This window comes from Triturus cristatus, chromosome 4_2 (genome assembly GCF_964204655.1).
Source record: "Triturus cristatus chromosome 4_2, aTriCri1.1, whole genome shotgun sequence".
Taxonomy (NCBI): Eukaryota; Metazoa; Chordata; class Amphibia; order Caudata; family Salamandridae; genus Triturus; species Triturus cristatus.
Genome location: NC_140586.1, coordinates 192,884,031 through 192,896,021, shown reverse-complemented (window position 1 = coordinate 192,896,021; position 11,991 = coordinate 192,884,031). Strand labels below are relative to the sequence as shown.

The following is an 11,991-nucleotide window of genomic DNA, read 5'->3' as shown; positions in this document are numbered from 1 at the left end:
TCAGATTTGTAAAGGAACTGTTATTACCTATTGACTTTCGATGCATTTCTGCCTTCCAAATGAAAGACATTGTGTAAAAGAGAAGCCATTCTAAAAAATGACTGATAATTCTCATGCTAGTATGAGTATTCCCAATTTCGGAAATGTGCAAATATCTACTGTACTCTATATTTTGTTCCCATTTCAGAAATACATAGGTGTCTTTCATACCGATTTTTCCATGTACACATTTTTACAGAATAATTACTATATACCCGGTACATAATAAAAAACCATTGCAAGTTGCTGCTCAGTTTTTGGCTCTGGGTTCGTCGGGTTCTTGGTGAACCTACAAGTCCTATATATCCCCACAACCAGTAATGTCCAGCGGATTTAACGGTATATTGCTTTCAAAGAGATGTCATAATTAGAAGTTACAGGTGAAAACGTTGACACAAAAGGCTTTTTTTTCCAACACATTTTCAATTAATCCTATATTTAACTGTTAGTTTCTATAAAGAAACCTTGATGGATCCACACAAATGACCCCTTGCTGAATTCAGAATGTTGTCTACTTCTCCAAAATGTATAGCTTTCCAGGATCCATTATTGCTCCATTACCCATTAACTGGAAGGAGGACGAAAGCACAAAAAATAGCAAAAATAGGCTATGTCCCAGAAAAATGCCCAAACTGTGTAACAAATGTTGGGTTTCTGACAAAAGTCTGGTATTCCCTAAAAGCTGGGAAAATGGTAATTTCAGCCCCACAAACCCTTTTTTGATAACATTTGCAGGGAAAAACCCAGATGCTTTCATTTGCAGCCCGTTTTTCCCATTTTTCCCCCCAAAAACTAAATTTTGCTGTATTTTGGCTCATTTCTGTGACCCCTCCAGGGGAATCCACAAACCCTGAGTACCTTCAGAATATCCATGATGTTGGAAGAAAAGGACGCAAATTTGGCGTGGATACCTTATGTGGTCAAAAGGTTACAGGGGCCTCAGCGCGCACTACCCCAAATAGCCAAAAAATGGCGTGGCACAGGAGGGGGAAAAGGCCTGGCAGCGAAGGGGTTAACTGTCCCTTTTGCAGGACTTTTCTGTTGTTGAAGAATCTTCACTATCCTCTTCAAAAAGAGGTGTCTCTTCAGATCTTTGTTTTTTTAAGCCAAATGAGAAGCCTTGCTTCTCTATCTTTCAATGTCTTAGATGAAAAAGTAAGGCATATTTTGCAGTCCTTTACCTTACACGCAGGATGGAGAAAGTAAATACACTCCCTGTGAGGATCCTCTGAGTGTAGCCTATTCTTTCCAAATGTTGCACTATGACTATGTTCTTATTAAATGATGTGGATATGTTATTGAAGAGAATATTATCTAACCATTATAAGCTACGTGTATCTTTATATACTGCTTTCTAATTGTATCGTGGGACTCCCACTTCGGTCTTTATTGCTGTGTCTGGTAGTCTTCTTTCTAAAATGCTGTCTCGAGTATGATGAATAAGTGCTCATTTAAAGGGCTGTGGAAAGAAGGGATGAATGTAGAAGGGAATTTGCGAAGTCTGTCTCTGTGCAAAGTAGTGTGGCTGAAAATTGCTTCTACGCAGGATACACATCTGGACATTGCTCCAGGAAATAGCCATCTGTCACAGATACTGCAATTCCCAGAAGGAACAAGACGTGTCTGTTTGAGGCTCAATAGCCTGTATGGCTGCATCCACGTGACTGCCACAAAGGCTTTAATAGTTAAAAGGCTAACCCAAATTCAGGTGTTGTACCTTTGCACCAAATGAAATGGCTGGCTAAATTCACAGATTCATCTATAATGACAGCTGAGGCCTTTTCACATTGCTGGAGAATGGCAAAGACCTCTTCCTTCTCAAGATATGGGGCCATGTCTGCCCAAATTTGGAAGTCATGGTCGCCAATAATGGCCAGTGAGCTGTCAGCTTTGATGGATGTCGCTGCCAGTCTGGAGACTCTTTCCAATGCTGCTCATCATATGGCCTTCAATATCCGATGGAGTCAAGGAAGGGGAGGCAGAATCCCGGAGGCACTCTGTCAAACCTGCATAACAATAGAGTTGGCTTTAGGGTGATCATTCAAAAAGGCTGATGTGCTATCAAGCCCCCTGTTTTTTTTTTTCAATTGAGCCTGGGATCTAAAGATGGCATTAAAGCCAGCACTTACATAATGGTGAGTCATTCTTATCACTTGTGACAAATAATAGGAACTGATTTTATAAACTTCCTTAAATCCACCTTGAAATGAATCATAAAGAAACCAATCCATTTCTGTGATAGATACAAGCAGACGATATTTGTCACTATCAACCAATGAATCAAAGTGAGGCATATTGTTCAGTGTAGTCAGCATGACAAGTAGGCAAACTAGTGGCTGCATAATCATCAGATTCATCTGTTCTGTGGCTGTTTTAGAAGTTTTTCTTTTTCCTGTAAGTCATCCTCATCCAAAAAGTCAGTCTCCAACTGCGGAGGAAGGCATAGCTGTAGTTGAGGTTGTGTTGGAGCCAGTATTGCTGGAGCTGGCCAAGACTGAGATGGAACTATAGCAGCTGTCACAATTGGAGGAACCTGTTGCAATAATCCTGCATCATCTAGTGCAGGGCATTAACAAAGCCTTCTAAGACACCAAGCCTTGGTCGCTCTAGGTAGCTATACTCTTCATAGCACTCATCATAATGTCTGCTACAATTTGTTCATGCTGTTCATCATCATCATCATCATCATCTTGACAGTTAACATTAAGTTGTGCAGGTCCAGTGGACTCTAAAATATCCTTCATCCTGGAATTCACCTTCTACACACAGGTCCTTTTTTGTAGACCGTGGTGCTGTCAATAATAGAGGAAGCATTGTCGACGACTAGGCAGATGCATGCTAGGGATCGGAGACAATGGGCAACAACAGTGCTTTGACTGTACAAAAATCCTCAAATTAACAAAAAGTACCCCAGCGAATTTGATTAAAGACAAGTAGCTGACAAACAAAGATAAACATTCATTTGATCCAAGTAGGTTTCAATATATCATTTCATTGGGTATTTTCATATAAAATATTTTAAGGTTTGATTATTGTTATCATACACGACAGCCAACACTTGATTATCATTATTATTAGTGATCCAAATTCACAGATATAATGGACCCAACCCATCCCCAGTGTGGATTAATTATGGTTGATCGATTGCACAAGAGCTGCATCCGTCATCCTGGTGACCGTCAGCAGTTTTTGTTTTGAGGTCACCTTGTTTTTATGATTTGCCTCAAGAGAGGACATAGATGGTCTATATGGTTTTCTGTCAGACTTCTTGAAGTCTTTTGAGGGGGTGTGCATAAAGTAGACAGTGGATTGTCCTCAAATTTAGCAGCTTATCGCCCTATAGCCAACGTTTAAGAGGCTTTCTGCTTTCAGGAATAGTGCTATAAAAATATTCATAATCTGAGGAGCCTAGGTGACTGGTTTTCTTCAACAGTCAATAAAGTAAACAACCTTCCCAGTCTTTCTAAGTCTTTGCAGAAAACATCCAGCAAATCTTGCAATCTTTGAGCTTAGAATGAGGCTAAACGCAATTTATGCAGCCAATGTGTGGGTCATCCACAAACAGCTGTTTCCTCCCACATGAGCCGTATCCCCTGAATAAGGCTTTCTGTGACATGTCAGACACTCACTGAAGAGAAGATCAATTTTCCAATTTCTTACTGGGCAAAGCTCCAGAGGCACAGTTGGAGAATGCCAAAAGAGCTGCAATTCAAGGAATTCTGAAGCAGAAAAAGAGCAGATTGATCTCAGAGCAGAACTCAGAGGGTCTCTCTAGCACACGAAGTATGGTGGACTTTAGGGTGACTGGAGTTTAGTGCACTGTCTCTTCACTGGCTGTTTTTGTTTTTTTTAATAAGGTAATTGTGACACTAAAAAAAGTAGATTTATGCTTTTTTCTTTACAAAATCTTTAGTAAGGCACTTCCAGATCGACTATGGAGAATGATTAATGCATATTATTTATGAAAGATCCAATGCTTAAAAACAAAGAAAACCTTGCATTCAAAGACTTGAAACTCCCATCACCTCATAAATGCACAATAAACATAGCTTTTACTGGGTCACCTGAGATTTAATTTGATGGAGAATACTTTAAAATAACTTATTCAACAAGTTATACCACTTGTTTGCTAGCAGCTGGACCTTTGTTCTGGCAACACCCCATCCTGCTGGGTATCCAAACTCTGATAAAATGAACCAGCGTGCAGCAAGCATCCAAGCTGTGCCAGGGTGGTTGCAGAGGTCTCTCAGAGAACTGATCCATTCCTAATCACACCATTATCTCCTCAAGGTGTGGTGTGAGCATTGAAATGTCTGAATGCAGCACAGTCGATAGGCTACTTTATTACACCCCATATTCCCATGTGTGTCCATCAGCTGCGGTGCCTTCTGCTCTATGCCCTATTTCAGCTGTGGTGCTCTACACCTCATTCATTTTGTGTTTGATTAGCTGTAGGGCTCACTCGTCCTTCATTATTTTTCTGAACCTTCAAGTCCTACTGATATTACCAGCATGGTTTCTAGCAAAGTGCCTGATTCAGTTCCAACCTTCATAAATCCTAAAATGCATCTTTTCTGGAATAGTCCAGACACAATAATAGCATGCCATGTAAACGGTTTCCATTTGGCATGCCGCCGGTTCTTTTTGGATGGCATCAAGCCCTCGGCTCCCCATCACATGCCATTGCATGGGCCCTTACGGCCATGGCAGAAGCAGAACTGAAAAGGGGACAACTAAGGCACTCCCATAGAGCTTCCATTAAGTCCTTGTCATCCATGGGTCAACGATCTCATGACTTCAGCCCCATCTTGAACATCATCTGCTCATACACAGTCCATGCCATAGCTGCCATCAGAGTCCGGCGCAGTGCACGGGGGACACCACCCCGGAAGAAGCCAAGTATCCCAGAATCCTGCCGGAGAGGAAAAATAAGAGAATAATTATGAGAAAAATAACTCCCAGCACTCTACAAAACATTTTACTAAGCGCCTAAGTGTAAAGTTGCCTTCCTCACCAACACAGTGACCGTAGGCATTTTTCAACCATATGACAAAGGAAGCAGCATCCGATAACTCTTCAATAAGGTGATATAAGTGGGAGTGACAACACTTACTCTTTGGTCTGGTTAAAGCACAAGGAGAAACAACACAGAACTCATAACCGAATAATACAGGAAGCAATGACAATCCCTTTTATTTCCAACAAAGTTGTCCTCTCTGGAGTTTCCAACTCCCCCTTTCCTCCAGGTGCAATTCCAACACTTTGTCTGCAGACTTCAGGATGGGAAAAGAAACAGATGTGAGGTCTAACACCAATATTCAGTCTCTGTGAAACTAATAACCTTCACACCAAATGTATCTAATAAACAGAACGGAAATTAATTTTCCTAAAACTGTTAGAAAGGAAAAGTTAGTTAATGTAGTAACTTCTGTACTCATAGGGTCTAAAGCCCGTTACATTTGCGAGAGGTTTTCCTGTTTATGTACAGTAAAGGTGCATAAGCCATAAAGGCTTGATGGAGGAGAATATTTTTCACCTCCCTTTAGAATTTCTCATGGTTCTGTTGGTCTCTCGGCACCACACTAGGTTTGATCTATGCTCACTACTCAAGCAAGTCTAGAGTTTTGCTTCCATTAAACAGGTGACTTGGTCTTCCAAAGGGTATCTCAGGCTGCATGTTGATGTGTGCTGCCTAGGCTGGGATGTTGGGACCTTTTTTGTGAGCGTATGCACATTCCTGCAAATAACCCAGTGCTTCTCAGGGAGGGAACAAGCATTGTAATTGGAATGGCAGTGTTATTCCATCAGTCCCTTTCAGGTCCTAGGCAGAGAGAGGTGCTCTGTTTCGAAAAAATCTATGTACATACATATATGTATTTCCTGAACAGCTGTGGTAACAAGTGCATTGCCGGAGAGCTAGGTGGAGGAATATAGCAGATGTTAACAGTGAATTTACCTATACTAACATTTAAGTCTGGGTTCCTTCATAATTACTTTTGTGTAAACTCCCAGGAAATAAATTTGAGGTGGAAGAGGCCTATTGAAAGTATTTTGACAATCCTTATTGACTACCACCTGACTTGGACAGTGGTAAGACAAATGGCAAGTTGGATCCGAAAAGACTCACAATGCATAAGCCATAATCCTTCCTGAACCCACTGAGGAAGTCACCAGTGTTGAGTACAATAACATATGGATAGCATGGAATAGTAAGCTCCAGAAAAAGAGCCTTAAACTTGAGGCTTAACCACTAGCAGTCTAAGCTGGATGCTTGGACTGCTCAAGCAAAGCAGGCAGTCAAGGGGCAATGGACTAGAGTAGTGAAATCACTACTGAACAACACCCATCTGACAGAACAGCTAACTAGTGAATGCTGTACGAAAATGCTACTAGGAAAATATTTGCACTGTACTCCCTTCGTCCGCATTACCTACTCCTATTTCCCTGCCCCCTCTTCAAGTATTCTTCAGCTTCCTTTGTTCCATATTGGAACCTTTAAACCAATACATTGATTACTTTCTACAGCCATTTGTGATTGCCACCAAATCCTATGTTCGGGATTCAACCCAAATGATCCAGTTCATAGAGGACCATCCATTTGATAAGGAGAAACAACTCTTAGTAACCTTAGACGTGTCCTCCTTGTACACGAGCATTCCACAACAAGAGGCACTGGCTGTAGTACAAGAGGTACTTAACACAAGACCTACTCCCCATAGAATCCCCACGGATTTTTTAATAGCAATGTTGGACATCGCAATGACAAAAAACTACTTTGTGTTTCAAAATCAATACTTTTTCCAATGCAAGGGCGTTGCTATGGGCGCGAGCTATGCGCCGTCCCTGGCAAATCTTTACATGAACCATTTTGAGTGGACCTTTCTGTATGATGAGAATAATCCATATAGAGACAGCATCAATATATGGAAAAGATATATTGATGATGTCTTTATGATCTGGACCGGTTCAATTACGACCCTCAAGTCGTTTTTTGAATGGTTAAATGGAAGATCCAACGATATAAAATTTACAATGAGCGAAAACAGTGAAACTATAAGCTTCCTAGACCTCAATGTGAAAACGACGGAGGGGGTACTCTATACTGGACTGTACAGAAAACCGATTGAGAGAAACGCTCTCCTTAGCTATAACTCCAACCATCCCCGTAGTCTCCGTGATAATCTGCCCTACGGGCAGTTTCTTAGACTGCGCCGTAACTGTACACAGAGAACAGATTACTTTGCTGAAGCAACAGTTTTAACTAAAAGGCTAAGAGACAGAGGTTACCCTAGCACCCTCTTGAAACGGGCTAAAAAGAGAGCCTGGTACTGCCCACGAGAGACTCTATTAGAGACTAAAAAAAGTGAAAGGACGAGTGATAGAATGGTTTGTGTCACCACCTTTAACCCAGACAGCCAATCCATCAAAAAAACAATTGTTAAGTATTGGAATCTGGTAGCTACAGAAATTGGGACTACGGAATTACCACTATTTGCTTTTAAACGTGGCAAGAGTGTAAAAGATACAGTGGTCAGTGCCTACCTTCATGGTCCCCCTAAACCAGACTTACGCTCGCAACTATCATTGCCACCGATCTTGGGCCATAAAAAATGCGGCAACTGTAAAGCTTGTGTTTCATCGATAGAGGGTATGGTATTTGTTTATGGTACAAAGAACTACACGCGACCTACATTTACTAATTGCAACAGTAACAACGTTATCTATGCAATTTATTGCCCATGCGATAAAGTATATGTAGGGCAAACTACACAAAAAATCAAGTGTAGAATCTTGCAACACATGAGCAGGATTAAATGCAGAACACAAGGGGCACCTCTAGTGTACCATTTCCTAAGCCTCAACCATCCACCAGACAGTATGAGATGGACAGTAATTGAGAGGGTGCGGCTGCATCCGAGAGGTGGTAACGTTCATTCCATGCTCAATTATAAGGAGTGTAGATGGATCCACGCTCTGGATTCTGTAAAGACAGGGCTCAACGAAAATGAGGAGACTAACAAACAACTGGGAATGTTATGCTTTAGGTAATTATAAATTGCCACTTTGCCTGTCTGCGATAAGCTTGTTGGATCTTTGACAACAATCCATAGTTTCATGTCATGATCATTGTAATAATTTTCTGTCTTGTTCCCAAGATTCGATGAACATTTTTTAAAATGCACATGTAATGACATCATCTTTATATTATGGTTATTCTATATGAAACACACTGTACACAGCAAGGTCTAAACCATCTTAATGACATGCTGTCTGCGATAAACATGTTAGATCATTGACAATACTCCATAGTTGCATGCCATGACTACTATCTGTTGTCCTGTCACTAAGGTGCGACGAAAAGTTGTGAAAAATGCATATATAATGACATCCTTTTTATATCACGTGTATTCTACATGAAACACACTGTACATAGCAATCATCTTAATGACACCTAATGCTATTATATGTATATACACTATGCTCAAACTGGTCCATACGAATTGTCTGAGGGGAAACCTATGTCTACTACTTTTCGCACTATCTAGAACAACTGCCTTTGATCACATAGCAATGCAAGCTTTTTCCAAAAATTCTAAAAAAATCTGTAATTGTATTGTTGTTTCGATCGATTTATTGTGTTCAAGCATTTAAAATAAGATGTTATTTTGGCTTTTACTGTGATGAACTTACTTACATTGTAATGAAATGCTCGTAAATTATTGTCTGTTAAGATTGGCAAGTTCGAGCATTTGTTTCATTTGCTTAAACACGTCATGTCTTTGCCCGACTTTGTACTGATTAGAATTGCGAGATTGAGCAATTGTATCACCCGCCGAAATACGTCATGCCCGACTTAATTCCTATACATACAAACATCGTAACAAATTCGGCATTTCCTGATCTGATAAACCGGAATAATGGTTTTTTAGAGAGATCATTCGCTAAAAACCCACATTAGTCCTGTTTCTATATCCATGAGCAGCTACTATTTAGCTGCTGCTGCACGCTCTGCACTCGGGCTGGTGGCGTGCTTCAGACGGACTCCCCGAGATTAAGAAAATATACTGAAAACATCAGGTAGGAGAAATCTCCAAGGTGTCTTGCGTGACGCTTGTGGAGCGCGAAGTAGTTATCGTTAAAATGACGACTGATTAGTTTATGTGGCATATAGTAGCTAGAACCTGTAGAAATGTTTTTAGGGTCGATTATACACTGCCTGGTGCTCGTATGCACCGATTGTGTTGATTCATCGCCAGCATAGGAATCTCTCTTCAATAGGATCGCATTGTGTAGTGCTAATGAAGGGAATCAGGGCATACTATGACCTAATAGTTTAGGATTCTTTGAAATATCTACAGACTACACGAGCTTAGTGGTATTTAATGAGGGTTGATTTATGATTCATCGCCAGCATAGGAATCTCTCTCCTTTGTTCCATCAACACACCATCCAGGATACACTTTTGCAGAAACTGTGTCTACGACTGCTGGCAGCTAGTGGATGAATTACACTGGAGTTGCCGTAGACTTTTCATAATTGACTCAGAGACCCAGTTAATGAAATACAGACCGTGTCATGATGTAGCAAAGCTGGGCTTCTTGGGGTGTTGGAACCCTTATAAGCCAGTTGTTCCAATTAGGGATGGAAATAGATTTCCATCTTCCTGAGATGTGACTCCACCACTTCCATGCACTTACCAAAGGCTTCTAGTGCTGACTTGAAGCCAATGAGCAGGACTTTGCATTGGTAAAGAACACGGACCAACAGATACTTCAAAAACTTGCTTTTGAAAGGAAGTAAGCATCTTCGAGATCCATGGCATACATTCAGTATCCCTGATGGAGCATCAACATTCAAAATGTCTTTCTCTTTATATACTTGTTTGTTGTACTGAGGTCTAGAATTGGAAGGTATTCTTGTTATGGTTGTTTTTTTCAAACCAGAAAGTAACACGAGTAAACTCCCTTTCATTTCTGGAATAGGGGTTACTAATTCCACTGCTATTTTGATCATACAGGTGGCAGCTTCTTAACAAAGGAACTCTAGATGGTACAGAGATGTTCTTGTGGGTAGAATAGATTGAGGAGATGACCTGGAAGAGAATAGCCATTCTGTATAACATTTAGTACCCATATGTATGTTATTTCCCTCCATTCTACCAGATGATTGCTAATGCTTCCCCCTACCAGAGTGGTGAATGGAAAAGGGGGAAGAGGAAAGTCACTGCTTGGAGGGTTTCCTATGGTAGCCATGTTTGCTGGTTTTTTCCCCTTTCAACACAAAGGACTTTTGACACTTTTGTTGCTGGCGGCAATGCCATGGCTTGTACCCTATGCTGCTGGTAACGTCTGTGGTAACAACTTCCTTCTGTACTCCTCATGCTTTTCTAGGCCAACACCCTTAAGAGTCCCCAATTTGACTCTCTTGCGCTGCAATTCACCATCCACATGAGCTCCAAATAGTGTGGTTTCAGATAATGGAAGGTTCAAAATGCTTTGCGGAGCCTTTGGCTTTAAACTTATGAAGCGAGCCACGAAGAGTGATGAAAAGAAAGGCCATGATAGAAGCATTGGGTGGTTGGGCCAACAGAATCAGCAGAAGCACTAATAATTTGATTGGACACCATCACCCACTCAAGAAATACATCGGGGAGTCTTGTTCGTCTTCTCAAGGAAGTTTACCTTAAAAATGTTGAACTGTCACCAATGTAGACCTTCTGTATCACCTGAGTGGAGCAGTGACACTAGCTGTTTTCATGACAGTTGCTTACGTTCCACACAATTTCCTGCTAACTGCATACATTTTCTTAACTTCCTTTTCAGAAGGCACTGTAAAAGACGGCAACGTTGGATGGTATTTTATCACTGCCGCCTCTACAATGGAGTCAGGAAGAGAGGGTCCTTTTCGGGAGGTTTGTGCTTGTGCAATTGTGCTGCAGCAAACTTTCCTGATAAAGGAGATAGAAATAGCTCCATTGCAGGCTCTAGAAGCCATGGAAGCAAGGGCAACAATGGTAGTGCAGAAAATCGATGATGCAGGGTTTCAATGATAACCAAAGTCTTTTGGTGATGTAGGAATGTTATGTTTATTAGCTCATCTCACCAAGAATTTGTTGGTTGAAAGTGGTAAAGTAATCTATAAGGGAAACCCTAGCAGGTGAAGAATCTGAAAGAGCTGGAAAGTAACAATGGACTAAAGAAGAAGATGAGGAATGAGAATAGGTGTAATGCAGAGATCTTGATTGCCTTGAAGGTGTAGAGCATCACACAGATCTTTAGAAGGGTGTGGATCTGGAGTGGTGTCTTGATTTGTGACATGCTGATGACGGTATATGCAACTGAGAACTTCTAGGGTGCCCTCTATGATATCTGGACCGGTTTCTTGAAGATCGCAACCCTTTGATTCGTGTTACAGAGGAGTCAATTGAAGGCTGAGGCAAAACAGGTTGCAGGGTCAGTGGAGGTGCCATAGATATGACGGGCAATATAGGTCAAAGAGCCAGCAGTGGCACTTGAAACAGCTGAGCTGCATGAGGAAGGACTGGATATGATACATATTGAAGAGTATGACCTGAGGTAGAGAATAGGGTTACCGCTGAGACTTACGTGAACAGTAAGTAAGCCTTGGAGTAGCCAGAGTCCAACATATGCAGAACCTTTTCTATAAACTGCGTACCCTTTCAGCAGACTGAAGGAATGATCTGCTTGCACAGAATTTGATCAATGTTGAGTGTCTGCTCGACGTCAATGGACTCTTTGATTTCGCCCGCTTGACCACATTGTCAACCTACCCCCTTCTCAAAGTTGAGGCAGCACACCATGGTGAGCAAATTGCGGCTGATACTCCCTACAACATCATGGCTCTCAACATAGATCAGGTGCATCTTTGTATCTTCTTCTTCTGAGACTTTTCCCTGGGTATCCACTGCAGGGTTGCTTGAAAATGACGGAA

General features: G+C 41.3%; 1 protein-coding gene across 1 annotated transcript in view; it reads right to left on the bottom strand.

Moving 5' to 3' along the window:
• Positions 1–4,089: 4,089 nt before the first annotated feature.
• The window catches only part of SLC25A38 (solute carrier family 25 member 38), a 268,806-nt gene continuing 260,904 nt past the window's right edge, over positions 4,090–11,991 (bottom strand). Inside the window, exon 7 of the mRNA XM_085601115.1 lies at positions 4,090–4,951. Coding sequence (XP_085457241.1) covers positions 4,829–4,951 — 123 coding nt within the window. The 3' untranslated portion in view covers positions 4,090–4,828. The remainder of the gene's footprint in view (positions 4,952–11,991) is intronic.